The following is a 21,657-nucleotide window of genomic DNA, read 5'->3' on the forward strand; positions in this document are numbered from 1 at the left end:
TTTGTTTGTAGATTTAGCGGCACGGGAAGGTTTACAGTAGAGCGGGAGTATGGAATGAAACTTAGAAAAACAAGGCAAGGTTGATCGGCCAGGAAATATGAAATCGAGCTAAAACCCCCGGCTAATCCAACGATCCAGGTTCACTGGAATCAAACAGACACCACTTGATGGCCATCAAATTGACTGCTGCAGTAGGGTGCGGAATTTTGTACGAAGCGATTAGCATTTACAAATATAGGCCATTATATATCATGGACAAGGATATGAAAGAATACACGACTGTACAAACGATAGTTTCGAACCCAAAAATTACTAGCTCGGATAGAAAAGTGGACTAGGGATAACGCCATATTCCGCCCAAAAGTGATGTATGCGCGTTCTAGCGGGGCACTCAGTCAGAGTATTAATCCAAATTTTGCTAAAAATTCGTTCATATGGATCTAGAAAAAGTTTTAACTCTGTACATCCAAATTAAGTTGTGGCTTCTAGCTTCAAATCAATAGGAACAGAATGTTGTACCCACTTCTTCGAGACTCCAAAATCCAGAGGTCTCATGGTTTATATGAGGGGTCTCTCGTGCTTCTTGACTTCTGACTGCTTGATTTATGTAAACGCTTTTGGGGTTTGTGTGGACGCCAATTCAGACTAACCATGCTAAAGCGCGATCTTTACAACATTCTCCATTTTTCTGGCCGAGGGTATGGGGCAGAGTTAAAGGGCGATTATCACTTGTTGGCGCCAGTTGGAGCTAATTCGTGGCCAATAGGTTTTTGAGTGTGACATGAAGAGTAGTGTCAGGCTCATGACCATTGAGTCTATTCAGTGCTCATACTCTGGCGTTTTAGTGGGAAACTGACCACTCGTGTCTGAATCCAAAATGTGGTAAAACCGCCTTATGCCTTCCTCCTTAAGGAGAGCCCGACCTCCCGGAACAAGCGCACCTGCGTGGGACTGAATTTTCAAGCGGGTTTGAAGACGTCTATTATGAATGTTGAAATAAATATCGCCTGCTGAAAAAATGATCGGAGAAGAACCCAGGGAGTTTTCTACCACGAACCACCTACCCCCCTCAAAGGTCACTATCACTCATACTTCTTAGTACTCACTGTTGCCAATTTGCCAACTCAGGGCGCTGGCTAGGCCCTGTTTGTCTAAGCAAGGTGGTTGATTTAAGCAAATGTGTGGTTTTAACTTAATTACTGGGGTGCAGATAGCACGGTCAGGCAAGATCAAAGGTTGAAGTGGCTTCTCCTCTGCGAGCGGACAGTTTATTGGAAGGACGCTTTTCTGTCGCCAGTACGATGGATTATTGAACTAACAATCTTGCTTCAAAAGCAACGTTGTGCACCATGCAAATCAGTTCGAAGGAGAACTCACAGCATTTAGAGCTAAGATATATAAATGGAAAGCTGCGGGGAGGTGTTGTTTCGGCCAATCCAAAAGGGAGCATATTTGACTCGAAGGAACCGGAAAACCCGGAGAGGGCGATACAGATCTCGTTTAACGTTAGGGGGTATGTTGCCGCTGGCTATTCGCACAATGAGATTGATTTCTTGAAATCTACGGCATTTCTAGACTTGCCACTTTATAGTTTAGAATGTCTATGTATGATGTATATGCTCTTGTATTTTTGAAAATCATTTACTGTGGCGATTGGTTTAAGTGAGCGAATTCTCAAGGTCAATAAACACCGCCTGTGAATACGTCACCTGATGACAAAACATCGCGAATTGTGGAAAACGTTGACTCACATACAATGAGCGTAACATTCAGGTATTTTTCCACGGGAAATTTCCTCAACATTCTTGAATCTAAATGGCCTTTGGAGATGCAACGTACGCGTAGGCGCATTCGTGCGAACAAATTTTGGTCGATGATTCTTTGTTGCAAGTGAAAATTCCATAGCGCACGTTAATTAGCTGCTAAACGTCGTGCACGTTTACTCGCTAAAACCAGAGTTTTCCATTACAGGTGTAGCGACCCAGTCACCCACATACTTGACTGTTCAACTCAGCCGCTCACTGGATCGCGAGGCTTGTCTTTTTTCTCATACGCACAAACACGTCGCATTAAGCTGACTCATCGGACATCGATTGTCTGCACCGCCTAGTCAGCGTAGCGACCAATCATGTGCCAACGCGCCCACGTTTACGCACCGGGACCTACATAAAGAGAAACCAAACCCAGTCAAGACACACAGACTCGCGCGCGCGCAGAGAACAGGACGTCAACCTCTCCACAAGTCCACGAACAACCATGGAGTACGTGTAGCAGTCTAACTGCGGAGAAAACCACGTTCCCGCCGTCCGGACTTCCACCAAGGGACTCTCGCAGGACAGCTGAATGAACCTACCCGACGCACACGACTAACATGCGTCGGAATAACGTTATCTGCTGCCATCGGGAGAAACATATGTGGCTATAATGACCTTCCTCTGCCCGACACACAAGGACGCGTCCGGTCTCCCGAAGTTTTGTCAGGACCGAAGGCATATCATATGCTACATTAAAACCCAATCATGCGGCACCTACCCAACATAGCCGGTTGACACTTCCGGCGGTAGTTGTGTATATCCTTAGTGGTAAGTGTCTTTCCGAATTCATCCCCCAAAAACTGCCGCACCTCAGATGACGGCGTTCCATATTTCAGCAGGGCCTTGCATGCGCCCAACTCGTCTTCGGTTAGGCGTGGATCAACCAGAAGCCGATCGTACAGAAACTTTGTCAGTTTGTGGTTGTGTTCAAGAAAATAAGATGTTAATGCCGGTTAGTTCCTTTGCCTCCGTAGACAAAACCACAGTGGACAGCTGGGGCTTCGCGTACTTTTTTATTAGAAAATACGCTCGGATTACTAGCTTCTTCGGATTCCGCGGCTTTTTGTAGGTCTTGGAGCGCGCCCGCTGCATTCGTAGTACACCCATTCGTAACGCGAAATAGCGTTGGTGCCTCGATTAGTGGGTGAACGCACAAATACCCCAAAGCTATCCTTCATGTATTCATTTAAGGTCTTCTCAAATGCCGTGAAGGATGAAAACGATACACCCACAAAAACGAAAGCCATTTCCGAAGCCATAGCACACGAAGTTCAAAGACAATAATTTCCAAAAGAGATCGATTAAAACAAATCGCAAAAAAATGACGGCAGATGAGGGGATTTTTAGACTCAGCATATATGCGAAGAAGTGCAACATTTTGACGTTAAAATTTTTATTTCACCCGCAGGGGTTTTGCAGAAAAATGCATTGTGCGTCGAGACGTCAACGGGTATGTTAGGAATAGTAAGAACTTCCACAAGCAAGTTCCATTGCTAACTTTAAGTATGTTTCGGACACCACAACGAAATCTAGTATTATGTCGGAGTTGGTGTAGGCATCTAAAAAGCCCTCAACTTGATTGGACGCGTTGGAAACCTGTGAACACCTTAATCTCATCTATAGCAGACGGCAGAGCGGAAAAAGCTTCTTGACGGTTGACAATACTAGACGGCAAATTAGCCACATTAATGGTTAGCAATTAGCGTAAATTTCCTCCAGAGATTGTCCCTAGCGCATTTTGGTTTCCATCCAAAGTGCTTTAAAAGTCAGCTTAACATTCTTCGGATTGGTAGGAATCTTGCCCGACAATGAGTCCAAAACGGAGATTCTGCGATCATCTTCCCGCATTCGGGTAACCTGAGACCAGATGAGCGTCAAAAATAAACCTTTTTTCAGGAAACCTAGGTTAACGTTCCAACCATGTGTGCTAACCATGCTATGAATCGCCTTTTTGAACTTACACGTTGCCTAGATAGCGCAAGCGCGCTGCTTTCATATCCAAGGTCACCCGCGTTGTCTAATTTCTTTTCGGCGTGGTTATCTGGCGCATGTCTGTCGTGCTTTAGGAAGGGCTGCACGACTCCATATGTGCAGGTGAAAAACACCAGTTTATGTGGCATCGTTTCACGTGGCTATTTACACACTTTTGCTCCAACCCTTCAAAATACCGAGTGCTCCGTGAGGAACCAAAGTTCGAATTTTCCGGTATGGGAAACGTCCCTGGGAAATTATGCGAAAATAGTGGGCGGAACTGCTATTCGGATGGATATTAAAATGAAGACGTGTGCCATAGTTATTTATGGATGACGGAAAAATTGCTCGGCCAAGCTGTGAGAACGCCATTTCCGGTGATCCGATTTTTTTAAATTGAGGCCGTCCAGAAATGCATCTACTCAAGTTAGTGCGCGATGCCCGCAGCCCAGGGTTCTGAAATGGTTTCTGAGGTTGCCCAAGACGTCAAGGCTTTTGAGCATTACGATGATAACCCTGGATCATAAAACTACAGCCCAGCTTCATCTGGTTTTGCCTCGCTCAACCGAAAAGGCATGGCTATACCTGTCTCTGGGTACAGGATATGATGCCTATCGGAGTCGCATTTGGGTCCAAAGAGTAAACTTGACAATTCAGAACAAGTTAGATGCACTCCTTTGGCCGTTCTCGCTTCTTACACAGTTTGGCCCTAAGCGGACCCATGTGTTATTTGCGACTGAAGTGGCCAGAAACCATGTCGTCTCCGTTGCTTCGGGTGAATGTCCTTCATGTGGAGCGTTTATCACAAGAGCACCTCGCAAAGTAGAACATGTAGTTGACGTATTTAGGCTTGCTGTGTGTGACAATCTATTCGAACAACGTAAATTAGTATTCATTGTTGCGGAAATGACTACGATGTGCCAGAAATGGCTCCGTCTTTAAGGCGCGAATTTACTGACCGTAGTTTGAATCCAACACATGCATCCCGACTGCTCCTCTCCAGGTTCGGGCAACGCGTTATTATCTCAGCTCTCGTGCTTCCTTCGGGTGACATTGCAGCTAGGTACTATAAGGGTGTTACAGGTAAACGGTTAAATTTTTATTTACAGTGTGCATACGTGGCTTACAGTAGACCACCACATATGTGCTCTCACCTGTCAGAGGGGTTTTGTAAGGGAGGTAGCCCGTACTGCCCCAGGTTTCTCTTGGAAACAGCATCCTCCAGAGGTAGGCCATTTGGTGAGCAAAGAACCACTTCCGAATATCATCCAGCCGACAATGGCCTTTCACTTTAAAGGGATTTGGACACCAAAGCTCATCATCATCATCAACAGCATGGCATCAGTGTTCAATACCGATGCTTCACTGCTTCACACACCAAAGCTGGTCTTCGGACGTCCTCTAACGCAACTGAACCACGGATTTTATTACACTACGCCGCACCTCTATTTGATCCTTGTCCTATTGACTGCTGGTAAGAAACAGTTCACCCATAGATAGGATAAATAGTCACTCAGCTGTAACACCCTTTCGATGCCCGTCTGCCATACCACCCAAAGGAGGCACGAAGGATGATATATTGCCTGGTTGTCCAAGCCTAGACGAGAACAGTCGAAATGTTGGATTTGGATACGAACCATGGCTCTTCCTGTCGGCAGTTTTCCACCATTTCTTTTGAGCTATCTTGAGATAACAAACAATAACTGGTGGCTTTGTTTTACTCAGAAGCATAATATCTCTATTTCATACTTATTTGAAATCGACAACTGTGAGTCAGGAACGTTTAGATCGGTCACTACATGTGAACATGGGCCTGAGAAACCCGATCTCCGGTTCTTTAGAAGACCGGTCCTCGTTCGTTGACCGTTGGAAGCGAACAGACAGCAGCCCAATTATTACCGACCCAAGGATCTCGAAGGTGTGTGAAAACATTTCTGAGGAACGTTCAGTGTCGGCTGGGCGATAAAAGTTGTTTCAGCTTTGGATTGAAATTATATATTCTAAATTGTTGGGAGTCTTATGGGACAATGTGAACTATTTATACCACACGATTAAAAGGTTGGGCATGCGTCTTGGCGTTAGGCCGACAGCTCAGAGCTCAACTTGAAAAGTGACATAGACTGTGGAGACCTTGAAAATAATGGTCAACAATACTATGATTCACCGGTCAGTGTGTCAGTCATAGAGTTGCCGAAGCGACATAAGCGCCTCGTGACCGTTGCAATCTCTCCAATTAAACGTCTGTCAGATGATGAATATAAGGTCAATGAACGCAAACTTGGGACAAAGCCAGTTTGTTCTTCAGTACGCAGCCTCGTGCTGTTCGACCTATCTACGAAGAAAAAGGCCAAAAGACATTCGAGAAGCTGCAGCCACTAGGTTTATGTATTTTGTGTTTGCGCACCTTTTGCTGAGACTGCCATGGTCGTAGCAGCGCCACATTCTTTTTTCTCTTCCTGCTGCCCGTAGTAGTTCCGTCAAATGGACCACCTAATTGCCACCGGCCTGTTTGAAGATCGATAGATCCAAACACTCAGAGCCAGACTTCCTTTCACACTTCCAGAGGGAAAGTTTACGTATTTTTCACTCCAATTCACCCTTGGCTGCTTTCGGTGACTGTATTGCAGGGAGGCAGCTGAACCGTTCTGGGCGACATTTGGAGCATATTGTTGACTGTCGATTTCCTCCGATCTGTTGTCCGAAGCCATCTCAATATCCTGAATGTTTGCTTGCTACCAGTGTGTTCGGCCTTTTAATATATTTCCCAGCGACAGGCGTTTAAACCATCTGCTGGCATTGTTGTGATAATTGCTTTCCTAGTGTCGACCGAACCCATCAATCTAGACGTTATTCGTCTATTCCAAGTATACATTTGGAAGTGATCCCTTGTTGTGGTATGCACTTTACGCAGTCAGTACTACTGCAGTGCCTCCTTGAGCGTGAGATAGCTCAAAGGTCAACTCGCGAACCCACTGATCGGAAGGTCCGTAGTTTCAACTCAACCTCTGCATCTCGACTGCTCCTGTCTAGGCTTGGGCGACACGGCAGTATCTCAGCCCTCCTACATTTTTCTGGTGGTGTAGCTACTAGGCACCGAGAGGATATCACAGAGTAACTGCCATCAGAATACAATTAATTATGGCTAAATATTGATCAACTTGGGATTTTGATTCTCCTGTGTACTTAACACCCTTCACAAGGAGGATTTTGAGTTTGTTTAGCGTTCCATGTATCTGGGCAGCTGCGTAAAACTTTCAATGTACGCATTATCAGGTATCAAGTTGAACTTTTGAGCTTGCGTCATCTAAGTTTTTGGAGACAACAAACACTATCAGATGAGATGTAATACGAACGTAATATAAAAGTGAAACTACCGGGGAGGCCGAGATGGTGTTACTAGATAGCGCACTCGTGGAAGCACCAGGGCTGAAATACTGCTAGTTTGCCCAAACGTAGGCAGGAGCAGCCGGGATTCTGAGGTTGGGTTCGAATCACAGACCCTCCGGTCTGTAAGCTGGTGCCTTAGCATTGGTCTATTTCAAGCTCAAATTTTGGATGCTCACAGGGAGAATCAAACTCCCGATCCCTTGTTTACAGGACCACTACTCCAACCACTGAGCTCTGGACAAGTTGGTACGAACCACGGACCTTCCAGTCATCACTAAGCCATATCAAGTTCGATGGTAGCTTTATCCCGCATACAGAGTCCTTTGCCAAGTTGACTACATACGTCCATTCGTCCAATTCCTCGAAAAAAAATTATCCATCAGTTTAGCCTACAAATCAGTCCTTACACTTTTGAACAGCTCAAGCAGCAGCATATTTCCACGAACGGTTTTGTAGTTCTTCAAGTAAGAAATAGCCTGGCTAACGTTCCTTTGGTTGGGCTGATTGAAAAAAATTACGCATGTATCGGTAGGACACAAGCTGATGTGGAGTTGAGCGATCGATCAAACGGCAGTGATTCGTGTTGAACACTCCGTTCAGATCACGCGCTGTCTCGATAGCCTGTGCGCTGCGGCACGACCCAGCCAACGTCATCCAAACATTGGACCGTGGCTTTGCCGAAGGCCCGGCGACAGATTCCTCCTGGCTGTAATCACAACATCCGACGCACCATCCCCAGCCAGTTGAAATTGAGTGTCCCTGCCGAATGAGATGCTCAGTAGAGTCGAAATGCTGAAGAAATGCGAAAATGCTGGAAGCGTCCGCAAGCTGTTTCACTTGATTCGTTCGACCGTTCCTCGGAAGCCCATTATCAGAGAAATTACCAGGAACTGAAATGGCTCCCTGATACCCAACAAACCGGAAAGTCTGAGCCAATGGGCTCAGTCATCATCATCATCTTCATCATCTCATCATCATCATCGTCATCATCATCATCATCATCATCCCAACGGATGTCAGTGGGGTTCTTGTTGTCAGTTTCTATCCAGATCGCCTGAGTGAATGTCTGGAGGTGTAGGCACCTCTGAATGATTGTGGTAAACTAGCACTTAGTTCCTTCTCCGTCCTGCTTCACTCTTTTCTTTACAATAAGGCTTTCAAATAAATCACGGTTGTACGGCAGTGAAGCATCAGGGTTGAACACTGGTGTTGTGCTGTCGATGATGATGATGGTATCAAACTGGACATAATGATACTGATATTTTGAAGTCCTTTCGTCCAGTTGAACCGGGAATAGCCACTTTTTTCACATTCAACTTTTGATCCGCAGTCGTCATTTAGCGTATCATTTTATCGAGCGAAGAAAAATAACCACACCTTTAACTTTCAGGCTTTTCAACAAGCTGTTCGTAGCCTAGTTGGCAGACATCGTTCTACGGTTCCACCCAACCTCGTTTTTGCATCGCGTGGTAAGTCTTCGTTTCGTTGATGAATTCCTTAAGCACTCTCCGAACTCACACTGATCGACGATAATTTTTCAAATCCTCCACCCCATCGGCTTTCGCAAACTGCACACACCCGCCACGGTGGAGCAGATTCTCTTGTTGAACCACAGGACCATCAATCCTCCGATACTTTGGATCCGTCCGATGTTGCACTTCTGTTCCGGTGGCTCACATCAATTCTAACGGTATCGCATCCCGTGGGGGACCCACTTTTTGACTTCCTAGAGGGACTGGATACCTTTTTTTCGGCTTGCCGCGAACGCTGTCGCTTTCCACAGCTCGAAGTCCATCTTCCAGGAGATAAGGCTCAGCCCGGGTCGGTTCTGAATGATTTGATTGCTTCGTTGTTGAACAATTTCAAACGCCTCTCCCAACAGAGTCGTGGTGGTGCAGCCACAGTTCATGGTGAGGTGCGCATTTTCAAAACGTTAAATGCAATCAGCAGCGCCATTGGGTCCATACTTTTCGGTAAGTCTTATTTTATGGAAATTGCTAGATGTTAAATACATCACAAGACGGGTATAGTTGGCTTTCGACCAGTTTTTTCCAATTAGCCTTTGTTGGTTCCTTTTTCTGAGCCGAGGTGATGGCCGCCAAAGATTTGAAGACCTCTGACAGGTTTTGCTTCTTTGGAAGTAACTGACTTATTCTGAAGAGAACCCGCTTTGGGGCACAAAAGGCAGTGCCCATGCAGCAGTCAGCTGTTCCTGTTTTCAGCAAGACGGACTTCTCACATACTTGTAACCAGCCTGTTGAATGATTACACCACAGTTTTGTGGGACCCATTCCAGAGCTGTGTAGGCCACTGCACATGTGAGAGTACCGAGTTTTCATGGGTGAAGTTGATAAGCAAGACCATCAGCTAATTGAATGTGCACTCGAATTAGTTCAACTGAAGTCCGTTCTTGTCAACAACTGCTGGATAGTTTGGCCATTCCTGGTTCGTTCACTGTGTATTCACTTACAATACTTTGTTTAGTGATGATATCCTATCGTGTGCCGCTTACCGTACAATAGGAAACTTGCAGCTGATCCGCAAGGACCTATTGATCGAATTGACCTGGGCACTTCTGACAGAAGCAAACAGTCGAATGGATCACCAAAACTCGAACGACTCCCACCAACTTTACGTGACCTTGTCGCACCTGGCCTATCTTCGTTCGGTTTGGGACAAACGTGAGACAAGTAGCCACTCGACAGACAAGCAAGACTTTCTCTCTGAACCGAAGTTGTTCCACGCCTTGCTTGAGGTCTTTGTGGCTGGGTTGAGACACTTTGAATCTTTAGATTCGGCGCACAGTGCGGTAAGTTGGGTGAGTCCCTCACATTACAACTCATCTCTGTCTAGAAGCATCAGTAAGAGTTTCGGTCACATGTTGCTCCATAGAACCTATCTTCAACATTTTGTTGGTTGCATGCTGACTATTCTCAAATCTTTCATTGAATCAAGAGACGGGAAATCGGTTGACCTTTTTTAGGTGAGCGCATGCATTCAGCTGTAGCACCCTTCCGGTGCCTAGCTGCCATGCCACCCGAAGGTTGCACGAGGGCTGGGATACTGCCAGGTTACCCAAGCCTAGACAGGGGAAGTCGAGAGGCGGAGGTCGGGTTCGAACCACGGACCTTCCGGTCAGTAAGTCCGCGCTCTAACCACTTGGGCCGTCCCGCCCGAGTGGTGAGTGAGCGCATGCTCCCTTAGCATGTGGCTGTTGCAGGAATTGCTGCTCTCAACGTATTAAAAGTTGCCATCGCTCCGGAACGGTGTATACGTTACTTGGCTGACAGTATTTGCTAATGGTCAATCAACTGTTCAGTCTTATTCGCTCCTTGCAGAGCACTAGAATAACGCTGGAATACTTTCGGTTGACAGTTATTAATTTGAAACGAGGCTCCGTTTGGTAGCCTAGAAATCCCCAAGGATGCAACGAATAGCGTGAATGGTGAACTCGCCACCCAGTTGCTCAGGTGTATTCTCAGCAGTCGGCATCCAGAACTATATTCAGCTTCCAAGTTGCTGTAGGAACTGCGAACCGTAATCACTGGTGTCCATTCTTCACTTGGCTAACGAGATGGCCCAGGTGGTTAGAGCGCGAATTTACTGACCGACCGGTCCGTGGTTCGAATCCGACCTCAGCCACCCCACTTCCCCTGTCTAGGCTTGGGCAACCTGGCAGTATCCCAGCCCTCGTGCTTCCTTCGGGTGGCATGGCACCGGAAGGGTGCTACAGCTGAACGCATTTCATTTCGTATAACGAGAAAGATGGATCTAGTTTGTCTTTTCACTTGGACCAATGTCTTCATGATTATCCGAATGGTGATTGTCATTGGATTGTAGGCCCAAATGCATTTTGATGGGCTCGCGTTTTATAGGCTGTTGTCATGCTTTCTGCACCATGGCCTCTGTGATTTGTTTATTTTGATGATGGGTGTGCTTCATTTTGATATTACTGGCGCCTATCCGTGCATTTCGATTGTTTCCCTAGCCACTTCGAATGGTACTACGCCTAGTACCACAGTTGTCCGGTATGAAAGAACCTTCCCAACGACTTATCCTCATTCTTTGCAATTTTTTAGTCAACATCGGCACCCTTTTCTAGAATGTCACCCGAAATTTGAGCGAATTGTCTCCTGTCAGAAAATGATGGCTCCATCAGTCAATCAACGACACTAGTGGTCTTTTGAACCCTTCAGTTTATCAAAGCCATTTGATTGCTGGATTAGTCTGACTGCAGCACGACATCTGTAACATTTTGGACACTTGCATTCCACGCGGTAGTTGGTCGGGAGGCTCTTCACTTCAAGTGGGAAAAATGATGGATCTGGTTGAGGTCTAACGTAACGCTGGATGCTGCGATCAACTATGCTACAACACTACAGAAATTCACTGCGAACTGTTGTTTGATATGAGTTCATTCTACTTGAAACTGAATGCAGTGAGATGGCCTTTTTTATTAAGCATTCTATATCGCACACACTCAACCCCTTCTGGACAGTGAATGGGACTTGAGATGACTCAGTGTTTAGAGCGGGAGTTTACTGACTGGCTGATCCGTAGTTCGAACCCAACCTCTACATCTCAACTGCTCCTGTCTAGGCTTGTAAACCTGGCAGTATTTCAGTCCTCGTACCTGCTTCGGGCGGTACGGCAGCTAGGCACCGGCAGGATGCTACAGCTGAACGACCTCGCGCGTTAGAATTCCCTGGACAGTGAACGCAACTCTGGTGTTGTATCTCGTCGAGGTAATTAAACTGTGACTAGCTTTGACCAGTGGGCTTCCTTCTCACGAGAAGTTCGGATTCAGTCATCAGTTTGTGGTGAAGAAACTTGGTTTTTGTTCAGAAGCTCGAAATGCTCTGTCAAGAGACCTACAAGAACTCTCCTTCGAGTGAATGCTTTTTACAGCACAAACTTTTCCATTCCAATCCCCTTGGGGAGCATTGTTCGAAACCAAACAGCAGACGCTCTTTGGTTGCTAACTTGGTCGGTTTAAAGGTCACTGAAGTTCAACTTTCTGCGGTTGGTACCGCTTGATATTTCTCTCATGTGCGCTTCTCTAGCCTAGGAACAGTCTAGTGTGAAGCGAAAACCAGAAAAGAACGTGGAAGCAGCACCGTTCTACTGAATGATATCGGCAATTTCCTCCGCCCGGCCTACCGGATTTGATGTGTTGACTTTGGCCTAGATGATCACCAGCTCCCCTAGATGGATATTTAATGAAATGCCAACGAGGTTATTGCTCCTAACGCCTGCTCTCGTGCCTTCTTTTTATTGGGAATCAATAGAATTTTTTTCAGTGGAGGTCTTTCGGAAACATTTCACCGGCTATCCCAAGTCTGCAGTTTCGAGGCATGTAGATGTTCCTTTATGTAGCTTCATAGTTAACTTATCACGTTGGCAGTTTTGAAAGCATTTTGTACAGACGTAATACAGATGGAAAGTGGAAAAGAGGGATGGGTAATACACGAAATCACATTGTTCTTGGAATCTGCCGCGTTGAATTACCCCTTCCCTGTATAGTTATGTCGTTTTATCGTTTTTATTTAAGTAAGATCAGATGGCCCGAACATTGACGGTTTCCATTGACTCAGGTGACAGGAACTTGTGATCATAATGCAGGTTTGTTCGAACGCACTGGTCTCTGGAGCCGTTGAATACCCCGAGACCGTCTAGCTATAGCACCCTTTCGTGCCCAACTGCCAATGCTACCCGAAGGTTGCACGAGGGCTGAGATACTGCCAGTTTGCCCAAGCCTAGTCAGGGGAAGTCGAGAGGTAGAGGTCGGATTCGAACCACGGACCTTCCGGTCAGTAAATTTGCGCTCTAACCACTTGGGCCATCTCGCCCAATTGAATTCTCGGAATACCCCGAGAATTCACTCTGATCAATCTGAAGAGCTGCACCATGAACTAACAAAATGAACTAAAGCAACTGAACATTCAGGGTGTTGTGGACAGCTCATATTCTCAAGGGGACCTGTCATCCATGTGACATTTCGTCACTTTTTCGGGATGTTTCTTCGAATGGAGAGGGGGACCATAACGGGACGGAAATTCGCTTTGCAGTTTCAATCAGAACGAATAGCACTTGCATTAGATGGTCTAAAAGAACTCGAAGTAATCAAGAGGTTGTGTAAAGATAATGTCCTTGACCTCGAATCTATCAGGTCACTCCACACTGAAGTGCCTATGTCATCTCGATGCTTTTGTTTCAGAAATCGCGACATACCGTGGTTGCTTGTTTGAACGGACTGTCACAGTTGCTTCTCCGTCGATCATCGAAACTCCCTCCAACCACCACAACCGCTATTGTCCGTGTCGTTTGGTCTCACATCGCTGTATTGAGCTGCCAATGTTTGCCATCAACACTGTGTTCTTCAAATCAGTCGATATCCGGCTCGCAGTCTGATTCATGTTCTGATTTTTCGTCCTCTGGTTTGTCATCGTCAGAGGATAGCTCCAGGCCGGCGGAATCAGAAGTACAACAAGACACAAATGATATTACTCATTTCACTGCTTCTCTCAGGAACAGGTAAGAGTTTCTCTTGATTCACAAGTCAAATTAGGGGAGCGGTTCTGTAAAAAGTTCAGTTGACTTTTGTTCCAACTCAGTAAACCCACAAGGTCATCAAGAAGGATAGGGGACCCTGGTACTCATCACATAACAAGATTCATCCCATTTAATTGGTTTTTATCCTTTCAGTTCATCTCAGGATGTCTCAAATGTGTTTCATCTTTTTCCATCGGACTTTGATTCCCGAAGGACAACAACCGATGCCATGGAATCCATAGCAAGTGGTTTGTTAATTGCGGCTGGGCCACCCGCTACAGAAACCCTGGGAGATACACCGTGCAAAGGCACGACCATGCGAACTTCACATACCAAGCGCGTCAGAGGGCGCTTTGTGAATCCTGATCCGCCTGTGATCAAATCGAGTGTGAGGAGAGGTCCCAACAGTCAGGTGAGACGTATAACACATCTGTTTTGTTGCACGAGCTTGCATCAAACCTGAGGCTTAGGTGTGAGCCGACCGAGAAGTCTTTGATTCGAATTTACCCCGTCTATTTTCGATTGTTTTCGTCTTTGATTTAGAAACCTAGCACGTGTCGTCTGGCGTTTTCTTGGTCTATCAGCTAGTCACCTAATTCGATTGCATTTCACAAGTTCATAAGTACTTTTCCCAGCTGGAATTCCATGCTTTCTTCCGCTCAAAATCAAGGTTGTTTACTTCCCCTCGTACCGTTCTTTACCTAATCCCCTTTTTTCCCTTAAACCAATTTGCAACGGGTAGTGCCTCCTCTGATCTGTTGATGGGAAGAAAGTACGACTTTCGTTTCATCCACACAGGATATGAGTATCTCACCTGTGGAACCCCCTTACAATGACCACCCCCTTGTGGGATCATCTTTAACTTCCAGAGAAAACCCCCCCATTGACATGGATCAGGATACTTCGAAGCATAGGCCGCGTGACCTTTCGGTTCACATCCACAATGGCATAAACAGCATCACGAACATAAATTATCTTACTTCTCTCTGGTTTTCACTATGTTCTACTTGAACCCAAATTGGACTGTTTTCGAGCCCCAAGGAGGGCGAAACCGGTCGTGGGCTATTGAAGAGATTTCAGCAAACCTGTGAGTAGTTTCCTTTATGAAAATATACCGCGATACCTCGAATATCGTGCCACCTGAATCATGAGGCGGCCTGTGTGCAGCACATTCAGTTGTAGAATGCCATAAACGAGAGATTCAGTTGAGTCTCTCGTGAAAACCACATTGATTTGCAAATGAGTGTATTTCTGGAAAACAATCCAGTTTGGGTTCACGTAGAACATAAGATTGACGGAAACTCGGGGACTACACCTACCTGATGAGCCCGAACTGGAAGGGTGAAACCGGTCGTGGGCTTTCGAAGACTTTTCAGCAACCTTGTGAGTAGTTTCCTTTATGGAAATATCTTCTCTTTGTTGAAATCTGTTTCACCCGCACCATATCTATGTTTCATCGGAATAGCGGACTGCATGTTTTTTCCATGTAGTTGAAGTTGAATCATTTTGTCGTTCCCTGCCAGCTACACCGGGGTACACGAATGGGGTGGTGGTTTTTGGCATGTTCGCTGAGTCTGGCAGTTGGACTGTGAAATTTTCGTCGTCGATCAGGGTAACATAGCCAGAGCCTTGTGGGTTTTCGTGCTTCTCCCTCAAGGCTTGCGATTATGTAATTTTCCAGAAGATACCTAATAGCTATGCTGTTTTTGGTTCGTCTTCACTCTCATTGGATGAGTCCGCTCGAAGTTATAGTCGGTCATCTAGGTCATTTTATTTAGGACAACCATTCTGGCATTCCCATTGGTCCATTTTAAATTGTCAGGTCTGACGTTCAAATATCATTGGTCCATGTCTCTACGTTCTGCTATTGGATGTCTACCTGTTGATTCGTGTGACCAATACGACTTGGCTGCTCAGTGTCCAGTTGTAATTCATATTTCTGAGATGCACGGCTCTATTTGTTACATTCAAATGGTTGTTCTGAATCTCTGATCTGGATGTCGATAATTGATATGAAGCTTCTCCGATTTTCTTCTTCCGTTATCGCTTCTCAGTTGTTTTTTTCCGCAGGGTTCAGTAGTTATTTTGTTTGCATGAACTGGGCTGATGCCAATGTTCTCAACACGTGCAAGATGCATGGCCACTGTATGTGTCCGGGTTGTCACACTGTTTGACACTTGGTGAGTGTATCTGATAGTGCTGATGCAATCGTGTCAGCTGACAGTCGTAAATCAGCAAACCGGGAAGTGACCTAGGGAACTGGATTTGCTGAAGTGCAAGTTCTTTCGACTGTGTGGTATTCCACGGTGTGTTTATAAGGATTCCGCACCTTTGCCATTGTCACTCATGTTTACACCTTAGACGCGGTTAGATGTCATTCGCAGGTGAGCCAATCGACGTGGTAGATAAATTTGTTCACTTGGGCAGCTGGAGATGCGATTATTTCTCGAATCGGAAAGGCCAAGGCGGCTTTTGCCAACCTCCGACACCTATGACGCCTACGTGACGTCAGTTGGTCTGTCAAGGGAAGAGTCTACACTGCGGTGGTGCGATCCATACTGCTTTACGAATCAGAGACGTGGCCCCCACGCGCAGAGGACATATGGAAAATGTCACTGTCTGATCATCGGTGTCTCCGAAGCTTTGGTCTGTTAATCCTGAGGTACGCCAGATGCTCTTAGGAAGAACGAACTCTCCCGCGACAGATGAGTTACTCGCGATTCATAGGTTACGCTGGTTAGGACATGTACCAAGAGGTGGACAGTGTATGACCTGGCAACGAAGTATGAAGACACTAACCAGTAAACTTAGTCGGGCGAGCAACTGACGCCTCCTTAGATGGGGAACCCGCTGCTTAAATCACCAGTGGTTAATTACACTGGCGAAAATAGCCCAATCGCGCAGTCAGTGGCGCTTGTGCATCAAATTTATTGCCCTCAGTGCGAAGCTACCCGATTTCCGAACAAAGTGAACATATCTTCGCCTCAAAGGCTTGGTTGTGTGTTCTACTTTCCCGTTTTTTGGTGATCGAAACTGTAGCAGCTGGAACCATTGTGCCTATGGCACACGCCTTATAGCTGACCGCACTACTGTGCGGGTTTTTTTTGACGTTTGACTTGCGATTCTGATTGTATAGTGTTTTGCACTTGCGTGACATTTCTCTGTGATTGGTTTTGCACGTGGTCTTTTTGTGGAGCTTTTACTTCAGGGTAGACGTTATCAGATGCTGGGAACCAAGACGCAGGTGTTAGAGGTTGATAAAGAAAGCCGAACAGTTTGACTTACATCGGGTTGGTTGGAAACCGGTAAAACGCAACACATAGGGGCGAGTGCCGCTGGGAACCAAGACGCAGGTGCGTTTCGTCGACAGAAGTGTCATATGGAACGATGGATTGAACACCCTGAAGAATATCTTTGTAATGTACTACTCATAAGGTTGCTGGAAATCCGCCGACAGCCCACGACCGGTTTCGCCCTATTTGGGGCTCATCAGGTAGGCGCAGTCCCCGGGATTCCGTCAATCTTATGTTCTACTTGAAACCAAATTGCACGAAATTAGTGAATATACACTTATTTGCAAACTAATTTGGTTTTTCGAGAGACCATGAGTGTATATTCGCTAACCTTGAAGAATAGTTCAGCTGGACCCTATCAACTCGCCCTCTGAATGCACCTAACGAACTCGAGTGGAACGTGGACATCAGTCCGCCACCGTGGACCAGCGTGCAATTTTAATGATTCTGCGCCATGAAACCTCTGGTCCAACCGGTTTGCGCCCCGCACTTTTCATTGGATGACGTCGTGTTCAACCTGACGACCATACTCCAAGATATTTTGGATCACCTCGGGGATCGAAATACTCTCGTGGCGTTCGCTCACGGATATTGGGTATACCGATGATATTGTTCTCTTTGGATCAGACCCTTTTGAAATACCAACCTAAATAGTCCTACTACATACACAGTTCGGTTTGCACTTCGCGCCTTTGAGATTTAAAGTGCTGCTGTAAGAGTGGGTGGGAACTGAGCCAAACCTCATGCCTGCAGTTGAACCGATCGTCCGTGGTAGATATGTTCGTTTGTCTGGGCAGCTGAATAAATCCGGGTGGCAGGTGAAAGGCGAATTCCCTCCCCGAATAGGGAGTGACAGGTCAGCGTGTGCTAACTTCCGGTGCCTACCTTACATCAGCTTCAAGATGTACTATCTCGTTAGAACGCTAACGCTTTGAGCAGGAGAATAGCTATCAACGCCGTTATGTTGATTAGTCATAAAGATTCCGCTGTTTCGGTTTCCCCTTTCTGGTCGATTTTTTATCATTCTGGCTGAATAACCGAGAGGGTTTTTGAATCAAGTACTTCGTGTAATTCAGCCACGCTGGTAGAAATTTGGGACCTAAAACATCACACAAACCTCATTCAAACACACTGTGCTAAGTAGATTTTCGTTTATGGCCTTCCTAATTTAAAAACACTAAAACGTACCAGAAGTTTGCTACGAAGGTCTTAGCTGACATTCTTACGCTTCGGGTACAGTCCTGTTCAAATCACCCACACATTGTCGGTGATTAGGGCGCGAATTTATTGCCGGAAGGTCCGTAGTTCGAACCCGACCTCTGCCTCTCGACTTCCCCTGTCAGTATCTCAGCTCTCGTGTTTTCATCGGGTGGCATGGCAGCTAGGCACCGAAACGGCGTTACAGCTGAACGATTACCCTTCATCTTTATCTCTGTCCAGTTTACATATACACGTATATTGGAATTCAGGAACTGTATGCACCCTTGTACTTCCACTCTTTCACTAAACCAGGATCTCATTACCGTTTTCTTGTGTGTGTGCTTGGACAATACTTTTTTTTACACTCTATACACTTGTCGACTCGCTGTCCGGAACGATTTGCCCCTAAAACTTGGGATGTTTTGAACAGTGGGGTTTTGGTCGTTGGCTTGTTCGCTGAGCTGGGCAATTTGATTGCAAACGTTTTATCACCAATGTTTTATACGGTCTAATATGGTGATCTATACAAACGTCGGGAAACGTCTTTGCGTGGTTCTCTAATCCTTCCTTATTAATGAGTGATCATCGTCGTAACAAAACCCCTATAGATGCTCCCCAGCGTATACTAGAATTTGGTATCGATAAACCAACCTTAGCGCTGTTTATTATTCTTGCACTCTTCAAGTCGCACCCGAACACTGCCCGTATCATGTGGTCATGTGAAAGGCACTATCGACTCTGTCGCCTCCTCTTCGGCGGAATAAACTTGCCTGCTTTTGCCTCTACTGTCCCCTGTTGGACTCACAGTCGAGATCGTTGTTATTACTGGTTTGGGCACTGCTAGAGTATTCTACTTTAAAAACGAAGGCGGTCAGATTTTCAACGAAAGTCTTCGGCCCCAAAGTCTAACCACAGTGGATCGGTGCAGCAAACCACCGAAGTGGCTTTGCGGAAACAATTCACCTCTGAGCTGAGCGCTTTTATGCTTTTTACCCTGTATCGTGCGTATCACAACGTGAGTTTATGGTGCATCCAAATTCCCTTCATCCATCTTCCTCAGCTCAAGGCTTACGCGTTGGCAGTCTTCTGCACCAGGCGTCTTCTGGACACTTGCCGTACCCAAATCACTCTGGATGTTTGGCCAACTCTCATGTGTGGTGAGCAATCACATTCCATCTCAGGCTCGCATCTGCGTGGACAGCTACATGAGGCGTTGCATGGATGTTGTCTAACAACGCCATACAATGTATCCGGTGCAGCCAGAACTGGTGCCTCACCACCCGCACCTGACTTGCTGAGTTTGATCCATCGTACTGCAGACAAGGGCATTCGCCAGGTAAGTCTCGTGGACAGGATTGCTGTATTTTGGTTAGCTAGCCGCCAAGGTATAGGTGCAACCCATTCAGTTGAAGCGGAATATCAAGAAGGAAAATGGGTGTATTGCGAATCGCATCCAATTTGTGCTCTAGTAGGGCATAAGGTTGACGGTAAATCACAAACTGCACCCGCCTGGTGGGCCCCTAAGAAGAGGAAAACCCGTTATGGGTTATCGAGCAGATTTCAGTCAGCTTACGAGTAGTATATCTGGGCAGACAAGGGCATTCGCCAGGTAAGTCTCGTGGACAGGATTGCTGAATTTGGTTAGCTAGCCGCCAAGATATAGGTGCAACCCATTCAGTTGAAGCGGAACATCACGAAGGAGATGCAGTTGAGTTGTTGGTTATCAAACAGATTTCAGTCAGCTTATATGTGGTGGCAACTGAAACATGAGGCGTCCTGGTGCAGCACGCACTGCGCACCAACAACCAATAAACTCACCCGAGCTACCAATATTTCACCACATTACCAGATTCAGCTGAGTTTCAAATGTGTCTCACGTCAGAACCGAATCGGTATGCGGATGAGTGTATTATGGTTCAAGGGGAACATAAGGCTGACGGAAACTCGGGGACTGTGCCTACCTGATGAGCCCCAAGAAGGCGAAACCGGTCATGGACTGTCGAAGAGTTTTCAGCGACCTTAGGAGTAGTACGTTCCGTTTAGATAGTGTGTAGTTAACGTACCAAAAACAGTGGTTGCATGTGTCACAACTTTGCTCGCCGAAGAAAGAGTCGATAAATGACACCACTGTGGTGTGAGACGGTTCCTGGCTGAAGATGTAGGTGCGTAATTTCTGCCGGAATGATACTCAAGACGGACGAATAATTCAGGATGTTGGACCTAGAGCACGAATGCTGTGCCTGTGCCACTCGTTTTTGCACCGGCGTCATTTGGAAGCCTTTTCGGCGCTGCCTTCGTACAACCTGATCGCAGTTAGGGCGCATTTAAGTCAGATTCAATTACTTCCTTCCGGAAAAAGACCATTTTTGGTCAACTTTTTCCAAGTACTTCCTCCAGAGAGCACATCTATCTTTCCAGGTTAGCACTGAGACGTCTTCAGGTGTTCGACCATCGCTGTCTCAGAACCATAGCTCTTGTGGGTTGGTGTCGGCGAATCCGTAACGAGGCAGTTGGAAAGCGCGTTTTCGGTTGTGCAACGGGTACTTCCATTGAAGAATGTGTCCAGCACCAGAAGCTGCGTTGGTTGGGACGTGCTGTGTATGCCCAACCATCGTTTGCCGAAGAGAATGCTGTTTTCCATGCCCAACTCAGAGTGGCGCAAACAGAGATGTTGCCAACCGTTGACTTGGCAGAAAAGTATGAAGGAGACCACGAAGCGCTTGGGTGCTGTCGGTGCTACTCGCCTTCCAGGATGGGGACCGCGTGATCCTCACTGTGCTTGGTTGGAGACACTACAAGATATGGCTGCCAACCGATGTCAGTGGCGTTCTTGTTGTCAGTTTCTATCCAGACCACTTGAGTGAATGTCTCGAGGTGTAGGCATCTCGGAATGATCGTGGTAAACTATCACTAAGTCCCTTCCCCGTCCACCTTTACTCTTCTTTACAATGTCTTTCAAATAAATTATGCTTGTACGGCAGTGAGGCATCGGTGTTGAACACTGATGTCATGCTGTCGATGATGATGATGCAGCTTAGCACGAATGTGATGTCTACCGTGAGGTTCGTTCACGCTCGTGTTATTAGATGGATTCATCCCCGAGTAGTTTGAGCTACCCTATGAGATTCTGGTCTAGTTGGGAAACCGCCTCAATATTAGAACCGGCAATTCAGCTGGCCACTTGCTACCCCCAATCCAGAAACCCGGCCTTCAACAGAAAGGTGGACTGTAAATATGGAGCCGCCTTCAGTATCAGAAGTGTCCGAATGCATTTCTCTACTCAAGCGCCATCGTGCTGCTGGTCCTGACGACCTTCCACCTGCTCTCTTCAAGAATGGCGGTGGATTCCTCAGTCAGTGCCTGTCTAGCCTATTTGTGTTTATCTGGGAGAAGGAGACCGTCCCAGACAACTGGGGTGAATCGATAGTGGTACCCATTTT

At 46.4% G+C, this 21,657-nt stretch overlaps 2 protein-coding genes across 2 annotated transcripts in view; both read left to right on the forward strand.

The window, feature by feature from the left end:
- Window positions 1–7,972: 7,972 nt before the first annotated feature.
- On the forward strand, window positions 7,973–12,848 carry T265_02715 (hypothetical protein; the record flags this gene model as incomplete). The annotated part of the gene is made up of 6 exons (XM_009167030.1): window positions 7,973–8,116; window positions 8,905–9,145; window positions 9,695–9,981; window positions 10,161–10,352; window positions 11,695–11,817; window positions 12,795–12,848. 6 exons carry the CDS (start codon window positions 7,973–7,975, stop codon window positions 12,846–12,848), a joined length of 1,041 nt encoding a protein of 346 aa, XP_009165294.1.
- A 29-nt stretch (window positions 12,849–12,877) lies between these two features.
- Window positions 12,878–21,657, forward strand: part of T265_02717 (hypothetical protein) — a gene marked incomplete at both ends in the record, with an annotated part of 79,353 nt that continues 70,573 nt past the window's right edge. The window contains 4 exons of the mRNA XM_009167032.1: window positions 12,878–12,985; window positions 13,435–13,706; window positions 13,878–14,136; window positions 19,278–19,553. Of these exons, the coding sequence (XP_009165296.1) occupies window positions 12,878–12,985; window positions 13,435–13,706; window positions 13,878–14,136; window positions 19,278–19,553 (915 nt within the window). The remainder of the gene's footprint in view (window positions 12,986–13,434; window positions 13,707–13,877; window positions 14,137–19,277; window positions 19,554–21,657) is intronic.

This window comes from Opisthorchis viverrini (genome assembly GCF_000715545.1).
Source record: "Opisthorchis viverrini unplaced genomic scaffold opera_v5_35, whole genome shotgun sequence".
In the NCBI taxonomy this organism is placed as follows: domain Eukaryota; kingdom Metazoa; phylum Platyhelminthes; class Trematoda; order Opisthorchiida; family Opisthorchiidae; genus Opisthorchis; species Opisthorchis viverrini.